Genomic DNA, 26,150 nt, shown 5'->3' with positions numbered 1-26,150 from the left:
GAAACGCGGGAAAACACAATTAATTTGAAATCAATTAAAAAAAAACTCCCTCATTTATCTTGAAGAAGACCAAAAGTTTTCTGAAATTGTATCAGTTTTGTTTAACACCTTTCCGAAAAAAAAAGGATTAAAGTCAACACTTTTGGATATTTTAGTTCGAAGTTCTTATTGAACTGTTATCACTTTTCTATCACGATAAGAATATTGTTATAACCTGACAAAGGCGTTGTTTAGTGCATTGTTGTCAGGAGTGTTGAAAATGGATGTAAATAGTATCCTTGTAATATATATTGGTAGGTTTTATTTATACTTAGATATATAGATGTTTATATAATATATTAAGGTTCATAATGACCTTTTATCAAATATGACCGTATTTACACCACACTTTTACTCTGAGTAGAGAAAAACAGTTTTGGAGCATGGCAGGACCTGCAGAATATCCCCTTATATAATGAATTTTGTCAGTTGTATTGATTTGAATGGACAGTAGATTGACAATAGACACCTGCAAACAATAGATGATTTAAACTGTAACTGAGTGGACCGTATCAATTGAAGCTCGTGTGTTAGTTTATGTTAATGCGTCAGTTTGTCTAAGCTCACAGAAAATTTTGTTGAGTAAATACGGGTATATGTTTTAATGCCAGTTGATAAACCTTAATACAGATGGCTTTAATGAAAAAGCAAGGTTTAATGGGTTTAATGTGGATTTCCTTTTATGTCAGTAGCAATAAGAAGATGTATTTGATATGAGTGCCAATTAAAACACTCTTCATCGTAGTCAAAATGTGTAAAAAGTAAACAATTATTCGTTAAAGTTCGGCCTTGGCTCATACCGAATAACAAGCTTAATTTGACATCATAATTTCTATTGTTCAAAGTTATTAAAGGTACCAGGAATATAATTTAAACGCCAGCCGCGTGTTGTGTATTGTTAAACAATGAAAAATAGAAACAAACGGTGTAGTCTTTATAAAAAGAACGAAAAACTAAAAACACTGATGAACTATATAAACGCACGATAACCACTGAAACAGGTTCCTAGGAGGGAATCAGAGCTTTGCATGGGGAAGATATATTTCTTATTTTTTTTATAAATTTCCAAAGTTTTGTAACTGTGATTACAAATTTTACTGAGACATCTGTAATTGCATGCGAGTGCTGAAGTACTTGTTACTGGGCTGGTGATACCCTCGGGTCCATCAGTCCTCCAGCAAATGTATCGGCGCAGTGGTAATAATAACATAAACGATAATAATTGTTCGACAGTCTGAATCGGAGTAGCAGCTCTTGAATACCGAATGAGTATGAACATGTATATCTTATCATTTGTTCCCAATAAAATCCGAACTTGTCTGATTTGGTTCCATTAATAGATCCCCATAACTAAAATAAAAAAGAGGCGATTTCCCCTGTCTCATTTTCAAACTTATTTCATATCCTCAATATGACATAAGCGATCATCTCTTTACCAGAATATATGACAAACGAGACCATTTTAATTTTGAAATTATAAATTTCCCACACCTTAGTAGAAATATACAAACTTCACCTGTATATGGAGAATATATTTCCCAACTGATTCGGTATCCAATTATAGCTTGCAGTTGCTACTTAGGCTCTGTAAAAACGTTACCAGAAATTTGACTATCAGATGACCCAGGTGTATGTCAAAGAAAGTCTCGTCTTTTTTCTAAAAATGGTTCATCTGAAGGTACCAACAGCTTGTATCAACTTTACAAATAATACACGTTGGTCTTGAAGAATATATTCTGGATACTGACGTTTATTATCATCTTAATAACGTGTTACAGTAGATAATTATTTGTCTTTATGAATATTACTTTTACTGTTTAGTCTATTTTTAGTGATTATAAAAATGAAGATTTGGTATGATTGCCAGTGAGACAACTTTCCACAAGAGACAAAATGACACAGACGTTAACAACTATAGGTCCCGGTACGACAGTCAACAATGAGCAAATCCCATACCGCATGGTCAGCTATAAGAGGTCCCGAAATGACAAATGTAAAACAATTCAAACGATAAAACTAACGACCTAATTTATATTCAGTAATGAAATAAAAACAAATATGTAACACAACAACAAACAAAAATCACTGAACTACAGGCTCCCGACTTCGGATATCTATTTGACGTGTTTATATACTTATACATTCCGTCATTGTGTTTCATATATATGGTACATTTGTTTGTTCTTGTGTTTCATTTTTGGTAATTTGCTTTGTCTAAAGACATTTGTGTAGTTGTTTATTGCATATATGTTTGATTTCATAGTGATGAAGATTATTACATAATGTTGACCGCTGTACCCATTTTTTTGACATTTTAACGATAATTCTGTCTGTTTGTTCACACAACGTTGTGTAAGAAGAAAATCATAACATAGATTTGCATTCCTAATAAAAAAAAACATAGAAAATTCGAGATGAATGTTTATTAATTAGAAAACAACAAAAACAAACACATATTAACACAAGTAAATGTATAGAGCAATATTCCAGCTGAAGAAGTATTTATCTTATAGTGGATATGTTATGACAGAGTTTGAGTTGACATAAAAAGGCTTATCCGTGACGCTCGATAAAAAAGTTAAAAAGGGCAAATAAAAAACAAAGTTTGATGGCATTAATGGCACATAATTCCGAAAGGTTCTGCCAAATACAGTTAAGTCTATTTCTTATTTCGAAAAGTCCACAGTTTATCTATGATTATGACCATAGTTCATGTCAACACAGAATAGCTGACTACACGAGTTCAGATGTACTCACACAGACCCAACACGCGTATGGTGTTCTGTATGATATATCTGGTATCTTTTCATAACATAAATAGCTTTCCGTTCATCATACAATCAGCAGATTAACCATTGACTTTTTTTTACAGTTTGTATAAGTTTTAGATTATCATCACCTTTCGTCGTTAATGGATTAAATGGAATTGTTTCATCCCTGAAATGCTTAGGCGAAGTATGTGAACAAAATGTAAGTTTAGTACAGATGTATGACAAAAATACCGAACTCAAAAGTATATTAAAAAGGGGAAGTTCATTATAACTGACAAAACAAAATTTTGAAATTAATCAACTAACAAAACGAACATAAAACAACTGCCATATTGAAGACTTGGCATAGGCAATTGAGAAAAAGCAAAAAGTTGGTTAACCCTAGTTCAATAGTTAGTTGAACCTCCAACCTGTCTGTCAGTTTTATAGTTATGTTAACATGTGTTAAGCAACCCAAACGGACATGAAAGGATAATGTAACAATCATCGAGATCCAGCAGCCAAAGCTTTGTCAACCAAACTAAAACAAATTCAAACAATTAAACAAATAAACAAATAAATAGATCAAAGATTCCAACAATTTAAAAAAAAAATATGTAGTTGATAGTAAATTGACAAAGGTGTCAACAACAAATGATAAATATACTATACTCGTACATTAAGAAAAACATGTATGTCCCCCAGTGACAATAAAATTATTCTTATTTAGGCAGACACATCACATTTACAGACTGCTGTAACTGTTACCTGCACTTTAATTTATTTCTAAGCACTGGCACTTTTCTTTTTTGAATAACAAGAACTCTGCTAATGATATACTTGCAATGTCTATTTTATACTTCTGGAAACATTTGAAGACATTCTTTCTGTTTGATACCTGGAGAATATGGCAACGTGAAAATAAGCAACAAAGAGAGATATTTTATAGTTCGTTTCTGTGTGTGTTACAATTTAACGTTGCGTCGTTTGTTTTCTCTTATTTTTGAGTGTACATTGACATTGCGATAAGACGTGTCACGGTACTTGTCTATCCCAAATTCTTGTATTTGGTTTTGATGTTATATTTGTTATTCTCGTGGGATTTTGTCTGATGCTTGGTCTGTTTCTGTGTGTGTTACATTGTAGTGTTGTGTCGTTGTTCTCCTCTTATATTTATGCGTTTCCCTCAGTTTTAGTTTGTTACCCCGATTTTGTTTTTTGTCCATGGATTTATGAGTTTGAACAGCGGTATACTACTGTTGCCTTTCTTTATTCAAAAATGCTTGTAATATATCATTTCTAAGTCAATACCCTTGAAATGATAAGGATTGATGCGTTTCAGGACTATGCTTGAGAACTGAAATTTTATCTTTTCGACAAAAGGTGTTCACTCATTTAATCAGAGGTGCCTTTGAAAACTTTGATTAACCATAAGCAAGGGTTTCTAATTAATCCAATGATAACGACGAAAATTCTATTGTTCCAGCAGACAAATACACAAACAATGGTGCTATCAAATGATCGAAGAACTGTGTGGTAGGTCCTTCTAAAACACTTCGAAAAACAGCAAATCTAGAAATCCCATAGGATTTTACCCCCGACATCATTCACAATACAGGACATTTTGTTTAATAACATCACTAATCTATTGATCTATTGCTTCGTTTATACGCCTTAGATTCATGTCAACACATTTCTGTAAACAAATATCCGTGTTTTGATACAAGCACAGAAGTATTGAGGTTCGTAAATGTTGGTTTTCCTTTGGACTTAAGATCAATAGCACCGACCAAGGGATATTAACAATATTAGCAATAGTAATTAATTGTATTTGTACTTTTCAACGTTTTTAATTATATAGTTACTGGCGAGTCTTTTAAAGAACAAAACACTTGTCTGTCGTAAACAGTTTCAGTCCTAGAATCTAATGATGAGTTTCTTTAATTCACTTGATACGCCAATAAAAATCTTCTGTGACTCATATGACAAATATATTGAAAATTCCAAAACCTGATATTAGCTTGTAAAAGCTATTTTAACGGAAAAGGACACACGGAATAGTCCATACTGGAAAAGAATCCGAACTCTGCATGATAACTTCCTTACTGTAAAGACAGAATAATTTGAAATTTGTTTTATTTTATACGAACATGCGATTGCGTGTGTTTCAAAGAATTTCATCTAAATGATACAGATATTGGTATGTAGCTGTTCCTGAAATCGCAATCATTAATCATTAATCTTAGCCAATTTTCAAAATTCGCTATAATAAATGCATACAATAATTTTAGAGTTTACAGTTATTCAAAATATCTTTTACATTAAGATGACAACCCAGTAAGTGTTATATCAATAATGATACCACTGTATAGATTGCTGACTAAAATTCTCATTTGGTTTTACATCTATCACATGCAGTTTCGATGAACAAATATTCTTATATAAATGATATTACAGAAGTTTATATCTATTTGGCAGATTGATAAAACAATCAATTGTATATAGATATAGGAAGATGTGTCATGAGTACCAATGTAATATTTATAAAAGTAAATCATTATAGGTCAAGGTACGGCCTTCAACACGGATTTTTGGCCCACACCGAACAGCAAGCTATAAAGGGCTCAAAAAAATTCTAGTGTAAAACCATTCAAACGGGAAAACCAACGTAGCCAGTTTACAAAGATAAATAATCAATCACAAATACATAAACTCATGACGATACGTTTTTAACATATATATGAATCATTCTTGTCATTTAGTGTGCATCCAATTTTCGAACAAAATAACTTTATATAAGTAAGGCCGTTAGTTTTCTCGTTTGAATTGTTTTACATTGTCATATCGGGGCCTTTTATAGATGACTATGCGGTATGGGCTTTGCTCATTGTAGAAGGACGTACGGTGAACTATAGTTGTTAATGTCTGTGTCATTTTGGTCTCTTGTGGACAGTTGTCTCATTGGAAATCATATCACATCTTCTTTTTTGTATTAGCTCATTACATTATGTTTTATTAATCTTCTTCGGCTTAATGCTATATGTTTTTGAAAATCACTGCATCGAACTCTTATGTCCTATTAACATGCAAATATTTATAGCATCTTGTGTCCCAGAAACAATAGGCAAACATAAATGGTAATGACATGTTTATAGTACAGTATTGTGTTGAAAATTTTAATGTTACAAACATATGTTTCTCAAAGCAAGACGGCGGTGTCCATGACAGTAAATATCCTACCAATGTCTATGTTTCATTTTGACACATCAAAATAACGAAATGTTTTATTATGATATCGTGAAAAAACCCGACACAAAAGGGTTTGGAGAACAATTTATACTCATAATGTCATGATTAACTTCAAACCATCTGTTGAGAAACCCACGAACTTTAGCGTGACGTCCTGCGGACGTCGGTAAGTAACTTTTATTTTAACTTCATTCTTTTGTTGTTGTTACTGTATACCTGAATGTGGCTACTGTAATTCAAATATACAGCTTACAACTTTTGTTTTATTCACAATATTATGGTGCCGTGACCTGATATGTACTGTAAATTCACAACTAAGTAAAGTTATGCGTAACAAGGTTTAAGTTTCACCGTGTTTCCGAGAACAATAAAAATCAAAGCAAACAATCTTTATCGTGTCGTACGTACGGATTTGGATTCTTAATTCCTAAAAATAAGAATTGATATAAATAACTGACAAACTGAGTGGATTAAACATTCAGGACATACATTCCATCAGTTTAATAGCGAACCAGTGTAAGTAATGAAAAAAAAACCCGTATCAATTCCGTTCGTCCAAAGAAATTTTCAGGATTTACCTTCACCAGATCGCTCTAATTAAAAAAACTTAAAAGTGATGATGCATTAGACCAGAACAAACAGAGAGCCATATAATCGAAATATCTAATACATAGACAGATTCTTGCATTGAATATTATGGCAAATGTGTGTAGTTAGTCTAAGCATATTTTATTGAGCTGAAATCATACAAATTGATGTTGTGACCCCGTAAAATGAAAATGACCAGAATGTATTTATCTTATCTCTTCAAAAGCGTGTTGGTCAAAAGTTAAAGCTTATTACAATAGTTTCTAAACTTAAATTAAATCAGTGAACACTTTTATCAAACCATTTTTAAGAAAACGATACACATCTTCACCAAAGACATTTGTCTTTTATAGATCAAAGTCTTTTAAACCTGTATATAACGATTTAAACCTATTAGCACCTCACCACACTGTACATATCTGTGAAACCAATTAATCCCAAGTTGGAGTGCTCCGAAATATAACAGCGGAAATACCTATACAGAACAAAACATATGTTACTTTCCCCCTTACTTATATTCCCTATCACAAAATGTTCGTTGCTAGAATAAAATACAAGGAACTTCTGAAAGAGTTGCATTCAACTGCAATTATATTGTATGCTGGCGAAACAAAACTATCCATAGCCGCTGTATGTTTATGCACCTGTCCTGATTGATTCAGGGACGTGTCGTTCAGCAGTTGTCGTTTCTTGATGTGGTGCATTGGTATTTCCCCGTTTGGATATTTAAATTAGATCCTTGGTTTTCCTGTTCGAATTTTGTACACTAATGATTTAGGGGTCCCTTATAGCTTGCTGTTTGGTATTGATCAAAGCCCTGTGTAAAAGGCCGTACTTTGACCCGTGTTTGTTATAATCAGGTTGGGAACAATACCCCCCCTTTTCAGACAAGGGGTCATTTTACTGTTGTAGAAAAGAAAATAGAAATACCAAGGATTTGTAAAGTGCTACTATACTAAACCTTTGATAACTTTTTTTACTCGAAAAGGGGTTGAATACAATATTTTTTTTAACAACTTTTCTAAAAGAGGGGTCCACTTATTTTGAATAATATTAAACTGTTAAATTAAATGTGTTAACATGGTTAAAGTCCAGAAATATTACAAAATTCTTGGACCATTTAATACCAGATGGATATATAGTTTTTTGGGAAAATATGAGCCCTTCTGTACTTCTGTGTTTTTTACAAAAAAATATATTATAAAGTTATATTGACCCCTCATTAAAAGGGATATTTATAACATTAAGGGGTTGTTCCCAACCTGATTAAGACTTGGATGGAGAATTGTCTCATTGTCAGTCACACATACAAAGACCAGATTTAATTATTCAATTATTTCTTGGTAAACAGGGAAAAAAATACTTCATAAATTAAAGAAATGTCAAAATACAAGTGATAAATCAAGTTTTAATATTGTCAAATCCTACTATTTTATGTTTACAAAAAAAATATAATCTCTCGCCTTTACTTTTCAAGCTTCGCCCTTAAAAATTTGCAAATTAAATATTTTTTTATTAAAATTTTCAAATCGCTCGCTCGCCCCAATTTTTGGAGTCCAAAAATCCGTAGAACAAGAAATTAAATTGGTGTGGCCTAAAATTCAGATACATAATATTTCCAATTGGAAAAACAACTGCTGGAACAGTAAGTACTGGAAACGACTTGTTATAAGGTGTGCCATTGAGCGACAATGTAAGCTTTAGTAATGAAACATTATTTCGAATAATGGTCGTGTAATCTAAGGGAAAAAAATGTATATACAAGAAAAGCTTTCTTTCACGTTAATGTGATATTTAATAGACGATTGATATTTGTTAAAAACAATAACTTCACTTAATTTTGTCATTTGATTAGGTAATTTTCGATCTGAATTTTCCTCGGAGTTCAGTATTTTTGTGATTTTACTTTTCACCTGCTATTATAACACTTTTCCTATTCTATTATGGGTATTAATTTTAAATATATTAACAGTATACTGGTATCAACATACATTTTCAGGGAGAATCCGCTATGCATCCTTACTGTGAAATTGAATATAGGCGTGATAGACTCAGGGGAGATTGTGACGAAAGTGCAAACATTCATGTAAGACAAATCATTTATTTACATACTTGTCATTTATGACCAAAGAACACTTATGTATTTATGTAATTCTTTTTAAAAGTACTATTTTCTAAACAATTTAGGAAAAATCGGTTATAACTTAGTCTGAAAGCTCACTACATCCGGAGAGTGCTTTGGTAAATATAATTATTTTTTGTTAATGTGCTTTGTCTATTTGCCCTTCTGTTTTTCTTTGTTTGTTTGTTTTTATGGTGATTTGGATTATAAAAAATGTCGTCGGCTGTAGTTCTATGTTTGACATTTTACCTGTTTTGTCTGTTAGTTGAGTTAAAATACAATTGAAAGGGTTTATAAGACGACAGTACTTATTATCTGTCTTATATTTGGCGAAAGTATACAGAAAAAATATAGTTTTAAAATCAGCGTTAACTAAGCTATTATCTGACACTAAAATGGATATGCTAACCCGGATGAAACTATTTATAATTGGTTATCCAAGATTTGTTTTTATAATCCGGCTTTACAGATCCAGATATGACAAGGACTTATTTTTTTTCAATGTAATTATTGATATCTGTGCGGAGATTACTCAGTATCATCATATCACACCTTTTGTAGTTTAAAGGAGATAAAAAGTTTGAACAGGGTCAAAGATTTGTTATTAAATAAATTAAACTAAAAATATCAAAGCGTTTCAGGTGTAAAGGTCATTAATAATTAACTTAGATTAGCAATATTTGTTGATCGCTATGTAACTTGTTCACATCGTTTTCAATGTTCTCATTAGTTCACTTTCATCATTGCAAAGGAATAAAGGATTGATTGGTGTTGTCCAACAACAAATTAAGTGATATTGTTATATTTGTTTGACGTGCCAGAGAGATTTATCGACCATCGGCAAGAAAACCGAATATGCTAGTCAATGAGGATTGGGGTCGATAACAGAATGGCATGCGCGGAATTTTAGCTAATGACGCTAGTGTTGATGAATTACTCAAACCTCTCGCTCAATTAGGCAATTGGTAAATTCATATGAAATATTTAACTGGCTTTTAAAGTTTAAGTTTTGTTGTTTTAGTTTAAAATACTAACTTCCTTTTTTAACCAATGTCATTCAGTCGTTTCAGGTCTAATTCCAACATACGATTTTGAAATACAATTTTGCAGAATGTGTGCCCTCAATTAGATGATTCGTCGTGTAGATGTTATGATCAGTCATGTATAGATGGTTTTGTAGAAAAACGTAAGTGTAATGTATTTGTTAATCGATTATCCACTGTGAAAACCTTCCATCAAAACATATTTTTTTTTAAATATCTTAAGATCGTCACCTAAACAACTCGGTAGCATGTACAAATGACGTAGAAATAACAACTTGAGATCACCGTTCGAATGTCTTTTCAAGATAATTCCAGATCGTATAGCAAACGATGAAAGACACCCAAAACAATTCAAACGATAACATTTACGGACAGAATCCGTCTGTATTGAACATGTTTAACCTTGAACAATGTTGTAACAGCACAGAATAAAAGCAAACTATAAAAAATAATTTGAGAAGGGCTTTACCTATCTTATCTTTATAAATACAAATTCATCAAAGACACAAAGTTCAATTTTTTTTAACAAGTATTTACTTAAAGGTCATAATTATTAAATAACTGTTTACAAAACTTTGATTTTTTTAAATACTAAGGCTTTTCTACCTTGGGAAAAGACTACCTCTTCTGTATTTGGCAATACAGTCAGGAAATGTTGGTTCTCGATGCTCTTCAACTTTGTACTTTATTCGGCCTTTTTACCCTTTTTGATTCGAGTGTCGCTGATGAGTCTGTTGTAGACAAAACGCGCGTCTGACGCAAATACAATTTTTTTTATTCTGGTATCTATGATGTGTTTATTTAAAGCCTGATCGAAATCAATAACAACTACTTAATACAAAAAAAGATTAAATATCAATCAAATTTAAAGAAATTATATTGATATGGGATTTAATTTATTGATTACAAAATAAAAATCTTTGCCGAAAAAAAAGTATTTAAAGATCGTATTACATAGTTGAATTTGTAACATTAATTGTTAGATGCAATAAATTGGTCCACATATGCTCAAAAACATCGTTGATATATGCTTGCAAGTGAAAAATTTAACCAGTTGAATCCGTATTGTATTGACTTTCAATTTAACCCTTTGGCTCATATTTTATTATTAGCAGTCACTTTTTAAAGAACAGTTTTGCTGTTTTTATCAGATTTCATTTCAAAGGGGCATTTGCTATAAAAAAATTTAAAACGATTTATCTTTCATCTAAAGTATAAATGAACTTTAATCATTCAGAATCAGTTTTAAAGGTGAAACATTTTTTTTCCAAATCGTATCAAAATTGACAGACTTAGTATAATTTTTAAAATGCACGTTTCTAGTTAGCTATTCGCAGGTGTAGCCAAACTTCCAAATCAAATGTTTGTATTATAAAAGAATTTGTAAAAATTTGAATTTAATCATGGTAAAGAAATTGTTGAAAGTAAAATTTACCATTAATTTATAGATTATGTAAATAGAAATCTAAAGTATTTACATAGACACGAGCATGGCTAAAGGGTTGGTATGTATATAGGATCTACAAACACCGCAAGATGGATCTAGAGGAACATCGCCGTTCTAAAATGGAAATTAAGCAATAGAAAACGAGAAATAGTTCCTTTCGTTGCATTTTTATGAAAAATTATCGTGTAAAACTGAAAAATATTAATCTAGGTTAGAACATTTATTGCTGTTTATATCAAATTTATTTAAAGGGGCATTAGCTACGATTTAGACAAAAATTTATAATACGGTGACCCTCAATTTAACCCTTTGGATTACGCATATACTTGCCATGTTCAGCTATTTAAATGAAAAAAATGTCAAGAATGAAAATGAAACGAGTGTGTACCATTCAATCAACACAATGTTGTTCTTATAAGGCAAATCGATGATCAACATATGTTTGTTAACCTATAATTTGAAATCAAACAGTCCTAGAAGAATTCAACTGCAAGTGTGCGCGATAAATTTATATTAATATTAATATCTATGTTAATATCGGATAATATAACCGTATGTAGTTTTGGGAGGTTATCTAAAATACACGTGAAATACCGATACATATTATCTACTCCAAACATGGTTAAATATTAATTTTAATATTTTGTAATTTTAATAAACGTTTTAGTATAAATCAAATATGATAATTGAGTCAAATTGGTAAAAATCAATTGGACAACTATTGCTCCTTTAAGATAGTTTTTTTATAGCAATTTCGGCAGTTTTATAACGATAACTTTTGTTGAGACTTTTGCGTTTGAACTCATCAGTTGAAAACAAATGATTAAGCCATTGATAAAAATGGAGGACCAACATACACAGAGAATACACCATGGATAACTATCCAAACATTCTGTGAAGACATGGACAAATATAGATTATTGTAGCTGTATCGGGCAAACCTTTCGGTATTTCTTGTCCTCAATACTCGTTAACTTCTTACTTTATTTGTGTTTACTTTTATTTTCTTTTTTGCACATCATTGATGTGTATTTGAAGCCGACATAATTGTGTTGTATTCACAATTTCCATCATGGAATCTATTGTGAATGGTTCGATGACATATCTGCCCAGTTAACAGCACTTTTGTGTTAACATGCATTATCCTTGACATGGCCAAAGATATAAATTATCTGTTTACAACACTTTAAATTTGTCGAAATACTAAGGTTTTTCTACACTCACGGAATTGTTCTTCAGCATCGTACTTTTCTTTGCCTTTTAAGTTATTCATTCGCGCGTCATTGATAAGTATTTTATATATAAAACATGCGTTTACTGTACAAAATTTTAGTTCTTGTATCTAGGGTGAGTTTATTTGTCTTCAGAATTCTTTGTTTTGATTTGTGTACAGCTGTTTTTATTATGTCGTGTTTCCGGAGCTTTTATACGATGACAATGCCAGTTCGTTGTCGACTAATGAGTTTCAGCATGCCTTTATATAGTATCGTCCGCCTCTCTATAATAATAACCCTATTAAAGATATTCCGGCCAAGTATGATAAGTTTGATTAAATATGTAAGCCTCCGATGGGTACCTTTAGATACGTGAAAACACGAATCCTTTGTTTTTAATTTTTTTTTTAATTTTTTATTAATTAGCTCTAAGTGACTGCGAGCACTCTCAAATCGGACTGCCGGGTTAATTTGACCTGTTGATACAATTTTTTTTTTAACACTATAATTGATTCTTTATTGCACATATTGCGGTTTAACAATTAAACTTGGTGTACAGCATTTCATCAAGTTTCCCTGTTAAATTACCACTGAATACCCAGGGATAATATTCAGTAAAATTAACTAATACATTACATTGGTTTAATTCAGATATTAAACTATTATTATAGCTGTTACAATTAGTCTTTGCTACTTCACAAAAAGTATTTTTAGATATATTCATAAAAAATATCTACACAATAATTATTTTACGGAAATTGATCATTCATCCGGAATGACTTTTTGGGTTCTTTTATTAGCTAATCAGAAACGAATTGCGGTCAAGTGACCTCACACGACTTTTCTGTTTCTCGTGTTTGGATTTTTGAAGTGTTTCGAGAATTTGGATTATTAATTTCTTTTTATTTTTTGTGGTTTTAAAAGCTTTGAATAATATTGCGAAAAGGTAAGTTGGAGTGTAAATATATTTTTCATAGTTGCACTTTCAATCTTGTTGATACAATTTATAATGCATTTTTGTTATTTTATGTTTACTTATTTAGTGTTAAATATCGTCTTTCTATTCTTAATATATACCTTCTTTCATCACTTTTAATTTTCAGTTCTGTTCTCGTACTAAAATCAACAAAATAATTTATAGCGTAAATTTTTTCCCGAACTTCATGACTGTATACCTTACAACAATATGAATTCAATTGACCTGTAAACGTTATCGTTATATTATTTTGGGCATGTTGTCCAAGGTTATGGTTGTCTTTCTGATATGGTTTAACATCTCATTCTTTATCTTATTAATTTTGTATTTATATTGCGTCATAGATAAAATTTAGTCGTTCAGTGTATGTTCATCTGTTTTTGTTAATATGTCTTTTGATTGAGTTAAGGGCATACGATACAGTTACAGGGGAGGTTATAACGTTTCCACCGCGAATTTTTATTTTCGCGACGTCAAACTGTTACATACCAAGGAAAGATGCAGTTTTCGTCTGTTTTTTATCATTCAAGCGGATTTTTTTTATGAAAACAAGTTCATGGACCCCTCTTTTGTAAAATGAGGATTTGGTTGGATACTGTCTGAAGATTATGTGTACCAATTGTCATGAAAAAGTCAATATTGCAATTTGTTTTAAATTTGATCAATATACAGCAAAACATGACGTTTTTCTACATTCATGAACATATGATAAATATGAGTTATTTGTAAAAAATAAAATGTACAAATCTTTACGACATTTTTTGAAAACAGAATTTACAAATAATTTAAAAAAAAACAGCTTGTTTTTATCTTTTTAAACAAAAACGTTATGTATATCTGTCGAAAGGAAAATACGTCCACAAATCCGAATTTTGAGCAAATATCTAAATGTTCGACCTCAATTTACTCAAACAGTAGCACATGAAGGTAAATGTTTTATTTTATATTTGATAAATTCAGGTTAAAACAACCTATATGCAAATTTTCATCCAAACACTATGGGAACAAAACTGTATCGTATGCCCTTAAGCCATTTCGTTAGATATTTTTATAGTGCGTCTTTCTATGTTGTGATGTTACACTATTGTTTCAGGTAAGGATGAAGGTTTGTACCCATTAAAACTTTTAAATCCGCTACGTTAGTTCTCACCTGTCATAATAGTGGGGCGAAAGATACCCAAAGAACAGTCAAACTCATAGATCAAAAATAAACTGACAACGTCATGGTTAGAAGGAAAAGAAAAACAGACAAATAATAGTATACAAGACACGAAATAGACAACTAAAGACTAAGCAACACGAACCCCATCAAAAACTGGGGATAATATCAAGTGCTCCGGAAGGGTAAGCAGATCCTGTTCCAGATGTGGCACCTGTCGTGTTGCTCATGTTATTATAAACCCGGTGAATAGTCTAATTCGGTAGGTCACATTCGTGAAAAGGGAACGGGAGTTTAGTTATGACATAAGGAACATTTTTTATATCATCTGTGAAATGGTTATTCCATAACGGTTAACCAACTCCTAAGACGGGACCCTGATGTTCAAGGGTTATTGTTTGTTGATGTGGTTCATAAGTGTTTCTCGTTGGTTTTCCTGTTTAAAAGGTTCTACCCTAGCAATTCATGGGTCCTTTATAGCTTACTGTTGGGTGTGAGACAAGGCTCCGTGTAAGACCGTACTATGGCCTTTATGGTTTACTTTAAAAAGTGTGACTTGGATGAAGAGTTCTGTCATTGGCACTCATACCATGTGGGGTGATCTCATGTTCTTATATCTGTTGACGCATACAAAAGGCAAAAGTGTTCAAGTATGATAATTACATAGGCGTTTATATTTTCATGTAGATAGACAACAATTACAACTTCATAGGATGACATATACTTGCCTCAAGGAAACTTGTCATCGAGATGTGAGTAATATTGAAAAGAATTATTATTTTGAAAATAAAGTATTACTGAATAGAATACTTAAATTCTTAAAGAAAAATATTTTTATCAATTCTACAATTTAAGTGTTCAACGAAGCATATATTTTCTTTTCCCAGTTTACAGACTTTAATATAACCATGAAATCACATATCGCGAATATATAATTGTCTTAAATCCAGGAAAAACTGGTAGCAAAGGAAATAAGCGAACATACAAAATCTTAGAAAAAAATATTTTTAGTACGATATATTTGGGATATGTTTTGGATATGCTATATAACATAAATTGACTTCTGACATAACTCTTGCATTCTAATTTACATTTTTTTTATCTCTATTTATATGTTTCTTCTGATCTTAAATCGAAAATTAACACAAACTGAAAAACAAAAGGATACCGTACATTTGTAACTTCTCCTTTCTCGTCACTGATGAGTCTTATAAAGACAAAACACGCGAGTCGTACTAAATTATAATTTTGGTACCTTTGATAACTACTGTTGCGACCAAGTGCTGTTCTATCGCTTAAATTACTATTTTCTTTGAAATAAAACCAAAATTGAAATAAGTTGAAAAGTTGAAAGAGACGCATACTTTTCTTTATCCTCTCACCAAAATAAACCAGTAAATTTAAGGTTTATAAAGCACATACGTTTCTTGACCATCTAATTTCATTGTAATTTAAAATAATTCGTATTTGGTCCATATCAGTAAAGAAACATAACGGTGATCTTGATACGCGTAAATAAAACATATTCTCTGTTTTAGGATTATTGTCATATTCACAAGGAATATAATGAAATTGTTTCGTCTTGCCATGAGCATATGGTATGTGATTTTCATTTGTTTTATAAAATATCATATAATTAACACATGACTTATTCCTGATTGGGACTGTTTTACTGAGTGTAATTTCGCATTGCTATAAGACGTGTCACTGTACTTTTCTACCAAAAATTCATGTATTTGGTTTTGATGTTATATTTGTTATTCTCATCGGATTTTTTCAAATGTCTTATCGTTTGTAGATGTAAATCTTAGTTTTTCCTGTTGTATTCGTGTGTTATGGCTAAGATAAATAATCACCCAGTTCATTTAAAAGATTTTATACGATATACTGTAATTGTACTTATTTACGTGGTGTATTTATTTTCACGAATTTCGCGGTTGGTTTATTATCGCGAAAATAAATACACGAGCATTTAAATCCAACTTTTTAACTTAAAACTTACTGTTCATCTATGCATGTAAACATTACATTGATGATATGACATGTTTACAACCCTGTTTATCCGATAAATAAACAAACTAGATTAATATCAACAGATAACAAGTAAAAACCAATAAGAGATCAAAAGAAATAATAACGACTCGAGATTACCTTGACGTAGAACCATATGACTTTTGGTTTACAGTTGGATTTAGAAGAAACACCGACATAGCTAGATATAACAATTAATTATCTAATTACTACCACAATTTTATATTAATTAGTAAAGTAATTTTCATTGTTATTAATAAATGTTATATCAGTATTACAAACCCACTCTTGAATTTTATCTTAATTCTATCACATTTGTTGGAAATTTTTAGAAATTCAAAATTTAATGTGACGTCACTTTTGTGCGTCGATCTAACTCGACTGTGACTTTTTATACGCTGATTTAGATTGTTTTGTGTATTCGTTTTTATTCTGAAGTTAGTCAACACTTCGGTGTTATCATGAATATCTATTATATAGTAATTTTTTTTAATTAAATTTACTGTTTGCAAAGGTATGAATTATTCTAAATAATAAGGATGTTCTTATCCCATGCAGAAAACCTTAGCCGTTTTAGGCACAAATTTTTGGAACTTTTGGTCCTCAGTGCTCTTCAACTTTGTACTTTGTATTGGCTTTCGAACTTCGTTTATCTGATCGGCACTGGTTAGTCCTGTGTGGACGAAACGCGCGTCTGGCGTCTTAAATTATAAACATGGTACCTTTTGATACCTATTACTCTTGTGTTTCTCTGTCCTATATATTCTCCCATTTATTTATATTTTAGTTCGGTCATGTAATGTTGTCATTTTCATGTTATACTTAAAAATTGCCATAAAAACGGGAGGTTTGGCTAACCCACCGCTTTATTTCTTTAAATGTCCTGTACCAAGTCAGAAAAATCGCCATTATTATATTATTGTTCCTTTCTGTGTGTGTTACGTTTTAGTATTTTGTTCTGGTGTGTCGTAGTGCTCCTCTTATATTTGATGTGTTTCCCTAAGTTTTTTTTTGTAACCCGGATTTTTTTTTCTCAATCGATTTATGAATTTCGAACAACGGTGTACTACTGTTGCCTTTATTTATGTTAATATATATTTGATCTAATAAAGGGAACATACGCTATGAATAATCAGCGTCATGGATAACTTGATCATCGGAGTCATGGCTAGAAAACCCAGAAAAAGTATATAATTTAACAGTTTTAAATATGTGTGAAAGGGATAAATATTCTCAACAACTTTCTAAAAATTTTGGATTGGATTCTGTTACTGTCTTGAAAAAATGGTGCAGGAGAATGAACATTTTTCACAGTCTGATGTTCAAAAGATACATTTTTCGCAGAAGGCTCTCATTTACCTGGGAATTCTTTGTTACTGTTCAAGTCTCTTCTGGTCATTAAGCTTTTCACGTCTTTTGGTATTGATCTATTCTTGTCTATCAAATATATAGCTTTAATCCTTTTTAATAAAGAAATCTGATGTTTAAATGTGTAAAGATTTATTTTAGATAAAACGTGCGATCAAAGAATGTTAAGTCTTCGTGATGTTTAAAACAAATAGTATGTAGATAAGAGGAAATGTGGTATGAGTACCAATGAGACAACTGTTCACAATTTCTAAAGATAAACCATCAAAAGTCAAAGTACTGTCTTCAACACAGAGCCTTGGCTCACACCGAAAAGAAATCAATAAAGGCCCCAAAAATGACTAGTGTAAAAAACATTCAAACGGGAAAACGAACGGTACTATCTTTAAAAAAAACCGAGAAACACTTATGAAACACATTAACAAGCGACAACCACTGAACATCATGTTCATTAGTATGTTTTGTTTGTTTGATATTTTCTAAGTGTTACATTCATGTTTGGCACTTATCATTTATGTTAACCTTAAATTAAATAATATGCTTTATTTTAGCACACTGATCACGTAATGTGTTTGGATCATGACTCTGTGACATCATCAAGAGGTTGTTATTGTAGTACAGCTGAATGTGTGCAGAGAACAGGTAAGGTAATAATATTGCAGATATCAAAAACAAAAAGGAATGAAAGAAGAATCTCTTTTATACACTATAAATGATTGGTTTTCTCATGTTTTTATTTCCAAGATTCATTTGGGATATTTTCAACGGTGATTATTTCTATCGTGCTACATATTATTTAGAACTATTCTAATATAAATTCAAAGCTGACAAAAACCTGAGAAGAATTAGCTATATCTAAGGTCCTTTTTAGTCATATAGCACTGCAACTGTTTTCTTCATGTTCTCATACATTTTTGGCCTACAAATATTTGGCATTTAGAAAGTGTTGTTTTTTTTTATTTTTTCTCCCACTGTTCCAATCAATTGCACGTGTTCAGTAGTAATCATTTATTTTTTTTTATTTTTTTTAACGTAACAATATCTTTATTGCATATTTGCTGTTACAATTTACTAATTGTACAGCTTTAACTTAGTATCCCTCATGTTAGCTTACCTAATAGTTAAGGGAAGCACTATTTGGCAAGATATTATTTCTTCATAATATTAGTATTCATAACATAAGTCATTTCACAAAATATATTTGATAAAATATTGTGATTACATATACATTATATTGTGTTTCTTTTTTCTCTTTTTCTTAGTATTAAATTTTTCCGGAATCGACTCCGTTATCGGTATGATCCGTGTTTCCATTAATATTGGGCACAATATGTGTTGTTTTTCACATGTGCGTTATCGGTATAGTTTTGATGTGTGTCGTCTAAATATAATTATTATCCATTGGATTTAACGATTATATATGTTAGTTTACTATTCAAGTTTTCTTTAGTTATAGAAGTACACACCCGTGATAACTATGTTAATTGGACATGCTTAGATACTATATATGCCCTTGAATTTTTACTAGATAACATTTTTGTTCGCTTTGGGGATTCCGTATATCGTCAGATTATCGGAATGCCAATGGGGACTAACTGTGCACCACTTATTGCGGACCTGTTTTTGTATTGTTATGAGTTACAATTTATGACAAAAATAAGCAAAGACCCATCGAAACAACATCTGATAAACAAATTTAATAATACTTTTAGATATTTGGATAATATTTTGGCTCTCAATAATGACGACTTCAGTATGTATATTAATGAAATTTATCCTGTTGAACTTACTTTAAATAAAGCTAATACTAACAATGACCACTGCCCTTTTCTTGATCTTGATATCTATATCACTAATGGAAAGCTGAATACTAAAATTTATGATAAAAGGGATGATTTTTCATTTCCTATCGTTAATTATCCGTTTTTAGATGGTGACGTTCCCTTGTCACCATCTTACGGTGTTTATATATCTCAACTTGTACGATTCGCTCGTGTATGTAATAATGTTTTAGATTTTAACGAGAGAAATTTATGTATTCCTGAAAAATTATTACACCAGGGTTTTCGATATCACAAACTAGTCAAAACATTTACTAAATTTTATCATCGGTATAAAGACATCATTCGTAAATATAGCTCAACATGCAGACTTCTAATACGTTCGGGTATTTCACATCCAATTTTTTATGGAAATATTCTTTATAAAGCACAAAGGTGTCAGTATTCACCTCAGAAACTTACAAAACCTTTGAATAGACTTATTAAGAAGGGATATAATTACGATACTGTTGTCAAGTCATTAAAGATTGCATATTTTGGCGTTAATATTGATTCACTGATAAGGTCTTTGCATCGGAACTAAACACATTTATTCTAAAAACAGTTTTTGGCATGACACGGGTTATGTTCTTCTCATATATGTTATGATGGTATGATACTAAACCCCTAACGGGAAGGATTGTGCCTGATGTTCATATGATGAAATCATAATCTTTTAGTCAGTTTAATTGAAGTCTGGAGCTGGCATGTCAGTTAACTGCTAGTAGTCTGTTGTTATTTATGTATTATTGTCATTTTGTTTATTTTCTTTGGTTACATCTTCTGACATCAGACTCGGACTTCTCTTGGACTGAATTTTAATGTGCGTATTGTTATGCGTTTACTTTTCTACATTGGTTTGAGGTATAGGGGGAGGGTTGAGATCTCACAAACATGTTTAACCCCGCCGCATTTTTGCGCCTGTCCCAAGTCAGGAGCCTCTGGCCTTTGTAAGTCTTGTATTATTTTAATTTTAGTTTCTTGTGTACAATTTGGAAATTAGTATGGCGTTCATTATCACTGGACTAATATATATTTGTTTAGGGGCCAGCTTAAGGACGCCTTCGGGTGCGGGAATTTCTCGCTACATTGAAGACCTGTTGGTGACCCTCTGCTGTTGTTTTTTATTTGGTCGGGTTGTTGTCTCTTTGACACATTCCCCATTTCCATTCTCAATTTTATTATCGATTTTTAAAAAATCCTTTGAAATACGGAATATATCTCCCTTATTCAAAGCTCTGATTCATTGTCCGGCTTTGACAATATACTATGTCCTTTTTGTTTTGATAAGTTCTTTCAATGTTTGTATAAGGTTTTGAAGATTCAAATGTTTCGGACTGGAACATCACTCAAGATACATTATTTGTCGAAATACTCATTTGGTGCATACTAATTACTACTGTTGATGTCATTAGACACATTTATCTTTAGGTCTTTGCTATTTCTGGTGAATTTTAAGAGAAAAAATGCATTTGACGAAGTCTGCGAAGCAGCTTCAAGCTCTTAAATATAGTATAAGTTCAGAAAATGGATATTCCATACAGGCGGAAACTCAGTTGAAATAGAACAAAAGAATCGAAGCTCTTTGTTAGAGAAGGCGATAAATGTGTACTGTAATGTTTACTATAGTAACAAATATGTTAAAAGTTAATAGAAACAAATAAAACGACAATTTTCTTCTCAATTATGAAGTGTTTTATTTCAAAAACACCATTTGCATAAGTTTTCAATTTATCTATTACATAGTAATGCAGAACAATTAGATAGCAAGTCGACGACATAGGTATCTATCAAGTTGGATGTAGAACATGCATAAGCTCCGATTTAAAAAAAAATAACCACGGACGGAGAACATATCAATCTATTAGTTCAGTAATTTTCGTTTCTGCCCTTCCATTATGTGACTCAAGAAAAAAAATCCGAAAAATGGGTAATAATTGTATCGAAAAGAGTAAATCGAGATCACCTTTTTATGTTAGGGCGTGCTTGAGGTGTATATTTTGTCTTTTAAACGTACAAAGCAAGAGTATGTGATACATCATATCGCTACAGATTCTATTATTTCTATATACGAAAGCTATAGGTTGACTTTATAACATAAAAAAAAACAGTACGAAAAGATGAAATATATGGGTCAATTGAAATACCTATCTAATGAATCACAAAAACAGAGTCGGTGTGTTCGAATAGCTATTTTTTACTAAAAGTACTTGACGACAGTCTTTAAAGTTGGATGATGAAAATGCATATCTTCGAAACAATATAATTTTGTGTGTGTGATAACTAGGGTTTATAATCTTCAACCACTGAAAATTTTTAGTCTGCCCTTCCACGAAATATTTAATTAGATTTTTTTTAAATGTTTAAATGTTAAATGACAGCCGATCAGATAATAGTTTTAAGTTGAATCAATGCAGACAAGATCATTAACTGATGCTCATTAGCTAGAAGATACATTTGTCTTTTAAAATACAACTGACGTATAAGGCTCGTAGTGGTGCTATGTAAATAAATTTAACGGTTTTCAAGAGCAAAATTGGCAGCGCGTCATCCCTACAATGGCTTCCCTTTCTACGATTGTGAAAATGAACTGGCGTAATGGGGAGATAATTTTGACGAAGTGCAAACCTGACTGCATACACGATTATAAATTAGTATATTGCTGGTAAGGTGAGGAAAACTTATATTTTCAAAATTGAAATTGTTTTCGTATATCATAGATTAATGAGATGACCGCTGTTGTCAGGTTATAGGCAAATGAGGCGGGGAATCTGTATCAGTGGTTTCCTTTAATCCATAGTTTAGGTTATAATAATGAAGCCCAATCTGACAAGTTTGGATTGTTAATGAAAAAAACATCAATAAACTTGTTTGAGAAATTAAATGATATAGCATTGTAAAAGGCCTTTTGATTAAAATGAAAACGTGTTTTTACTAATTTTCCTTTTTTGTCCCTTATTGTGATTACAAGCAGATGTTGATAAACAACTTTGAGTGTATGAATAGCTATCACTATTTGCTCAACATGGACTATTAGCATGTATGGATATCAATTTTTCTTGATAGAAGTATGTATCTTATTCTATTATAAAATGTTGTTATACAATTCTAATTCTAATTTCTTTTATTGAATAGAAGCATACATACAAACAACAAACACACCTACAACAACTGTTCTTGATTTACGTATGTACATATCATTATTAAGTTGTTTTGTTTGGACTTCAATATTGTATATTTGCTTTGTTTTATATTTTTACCAATGAACAAGGACTATATGGGTTATGTAAAAAAATATCAAGTAATGAAAGATACTTTCTTGTGTCGATAGTGTATCTTATCTATAGTGTGTATTGTTGAGGGATATATCATCTTCCATATATCAAAGTCTATGAGTAAAAAAAATGAAATGTAAAAAAATGAAATTGAGGAACTTTTCAAAATGATTTATAGTCTTTGAGAAGGTTTTGTATTAATTCTGCTTTATGTGAGTAAAAAACTATAATTAGCTTAACCCATACCTTATATTTCGCTATTAAAGTCACTGACATTAAAAAAAAATGTGAAAAAATTGAAATGATAATACTTATTAGTAAAAAAAACAACACATTTCTTATAAATACAATCAGGAATTTGTATCTGTGATTTCAATATTTTTATCATGCGAAATACAAAAATTTCAATACCGGTATAACTGCAAATTGAAAAGATTGTAATTGATTTGGAGTAGATATTTACAAATGTTATGACTTAACATTTGATTTTTGCCACAAGTTGAATAATCCTAATTTAAATATATCTCAATTTAATCTTTTGCTATCAAGAAAATAGTAAAAACAATAAAATGATTTTCGAATATAATGAACTATAACGTAACCTTATCATACCTCTTTCTAAAGAATGATAGATTTTTTGTTTCCTTATCAAGGACGAAGGAATTTGTTTCATACACAGTAAGGTCATACAATTGGTTCAATTTAATCATGTTAATTGTCATGATTATCAAAATAAAACAAGTATCCCACAAAATTCATTTATAACAGAAAAGGGCGTGTCTAATGGTTTAGATTTTATTTGATTGCAAATTACTGATTTATGCATTGACAAAACGAGTTATATTTACTAAGTTAAATGATTATAAAGTTTTAACGCGCATTTATATCTGCTGTGAGTATCGAAATACATTAGAATACTCAAAATCAAACTACCTCATAGTTTTGAGGTATAGAGTACCAGTCTTTACTTAACTTTTCCTATTCATTGACCCTAAATAGTTTATACAGCATTGCTACCAGAACCCAGAAAACGCCTTTCTGAGTGAAAATGAAAAGCGAAACGAAATTAAACTGGAAACTTTGTAAAATGTAAATGTCAACAAATGTATCTGTTTTGATATTATAGAACAATTAGGTCCATACACCTGTGTAGCTGAAGCCTGTGGTAAACATCAGGTAATATATCAATTAACATTAAGTAGCTTACCAGTTGTCATGTTGATGTTTGTAATGTTGTTACCATTCAAATGTTGAATGCTGATACATATTTTAAAGTTAGAAAAAATCTTGCCGATCTCAAAGAACTTGAAATATTGCACATCAATGCAATGAATAAACACATGGAGTGTTTGTGATTATATGAGCAAAACGATGGGTGCCATATATGGAGCAGTATCTGCATACACTGTTTTATCAGCTGAGTTTTCCCGGTTGATGGTGTGGTTCGTGTAGGTAAGGCTTTAGTTTTCTATGTTAAGTTTTGTATACTGTTGCTTGCCTTTTACTTTTTTCCTTTTCTTTCAAAATTTCTGTAAGGATGTGTCAGATTGTTTCTAGTTTGTTTTCGGCTTATGAACGATTTTGTTTATTCGTTTGATATCTTTGCCTAGGTATTTATTATTTTTCAAATCACAATTTATGCTGTAAAGAAGGACAGTGCTTATTATAGGAAAAATTGAGAATGGAAATGGGGAATATGTCAAAGAGACGATAACCCGATTGAAGAGCAGACAACAGCCGAAGGCCGCCAATAGGCTTGTACAAAACGAGAAACTGCCGCACTCGGAGGTGGTTCCATCTGGCCTCTAAATGAAATTGTGTACTAGTTGCTTAACTCCAAAACATATAAATGAAATAAAATATAAAAAAAAACCGGCCAGAGTCTCCTGAATTGGGACAGGCGCAAACATGAAGCATTGTTAAACATGTTTTGTGTGATCTCAACCGTCCCCCTGTATCTCGAGTCAATGTAAAACAAAGAAATAAAGGTAACAGTAGTATACCGCTGTTTGAAATTCATAAATTGTAAACTCATAAATCGAAACACATAGCAATACGCACAGTAAAACTCAGTTTAAGAGAATTCTTTAATATACCATTAAGGTTCCTATCATCTTAATAAAGTTTCCCAATGTAATGCTTTAAAAGGTTGTTTCTACAAAGCAGTTTAACGATCATAAATTTATTTGATTTTCAGAATTATTGTAATTTGTACGAGAGTAACAACATTATACAAGGCCGGTGTGTGATATTTCAGGTAGGGTTATTGCCTTTTTGTTTCCGAAAAAAAATATCATAATTTTGTATTCAAAACATGGTCTTGCTATCGATGAGATATATCCTCATCTTCAAAATAATATAGATTCTCATAACAATTGAACGCCGCGAAGCAGATTTCCTGACATTTTGCAACGGATTACAAATATTGCGTGCAAAATGCATTAGTTTTAACCAAATTTGCAATGAGGCAACAGTGATGCTGTATCGCAGCGATGTTAGAATTGTTGTGAATTCAATTTCTTTAATGACTATTAACCAAAAAACTGTCAGTTGAATTTATTAATGATTATTTGGGAGATAGTGTTCGAATAATTCCGTAGTCAAATGGGCAAAGCGGTTGTTCTCAGTAAAGGACTAGTTTATCTTGTTGTGCTGTTGAAAATGAAAGATTAAGCCTCTTACAGGTGAAATATAAAACTTCATGTCGTCTTGTAAGCAGTATAAAACAGTTAGAAGTTACCTAACGAAATTCAACATACAAAATATGTGGCTCAATTCATAAGTTGGGAGGACATAAAAACTATGAATATTAGAATCAATTTTATATAAAACTAATATAGGACAAGCTGTTGATTAAAATTACACCATGCGTCTTTTTTCATATTTCTTGTCATCTGCGAATACTTTATCATTTTCCTCTTATGTCTGTGCGCATATGATATCAAATCTTAGGATATTTATATTACTTTCAGGCTGGACAGTTGTGTACTTCTTCTAATGATGTATCTCTTATTGGCGGGTGTTATTGCTCAGACTCACAATGTGTTACCAAAGCAAGTATGTTTATCA

The 26,150-nt window shown here is 31.3% G+C and overlaps 1 protein-coding gene across 1 annotated transcript in view; it reads left to right on the top strand.

The window, feature by feature from the left end:
- Positions 1–209: 209 nt before the first annotated feature.
- LOC139511326 (uncharacterized) overlaps positions 210–26,150 on the top strand; it is a 39,986-nt gene continuing 14,045 nt past the window's right edge. Inside the window, exons 1-11 of the mRNA XM_071297968.1 lie at positions 210–293; positions 2,912–3,009; positions 8,626–8,712; positions 9,859–9,934; positions 15,275–15,339; positions 16,126–16,185; positions 18,538–18,628; positions 22,942–22,992; positions 24,208–24,257; positions 25,279–25,338; positions 26,054–26,138. Of these exons, the coding sequence (XP_071154069.1) occupies positions 260–293; positions 2,912–3,009; positions 8,626–8,712; positions 9,859–9,934; positions 15,275–15,339; positions 16,126–16,185; positions 18,538–18,628; positions 22,942–22,992; positions 24,208–24,257; positions 25,279–25,338; positions 26,054–26,138 (757 nt within the window). The 5' untranslated portion in view covers positions 210–259. The remainder of the gene's footprint in view (positions 294–2,911; positions 3,010–8,625; positions 8,713–9,858; positions 9,935–15,274; positions 15,340–16,125; positions 16,186–18,537; positions 18,629–22,941; positions 22,993–24,207; positions 24,258–25,278; positions 25,339–26,053; positions 26,139–26,150) is intronic.

The sequence above is a fragment of the Mytilus edulis genome, chromosome 2, assembly GCF_963676685.1.
Source record: "Mytilus edulis chromosome 2, xbMytEdul2.2, whole genome shotgun sequence".
Lineage (NCBI taxonomy): Eukaryota > Metazoa > Mollusca > Bivalvia > Mytilida > Mytilidae > Mytilus > Mytilus edulis.
The sequence above is the reverse complement of the archived record's forward strand: the minus strand, read 5'-3'. Positions and strand labels throughout refer to the sequence as shown.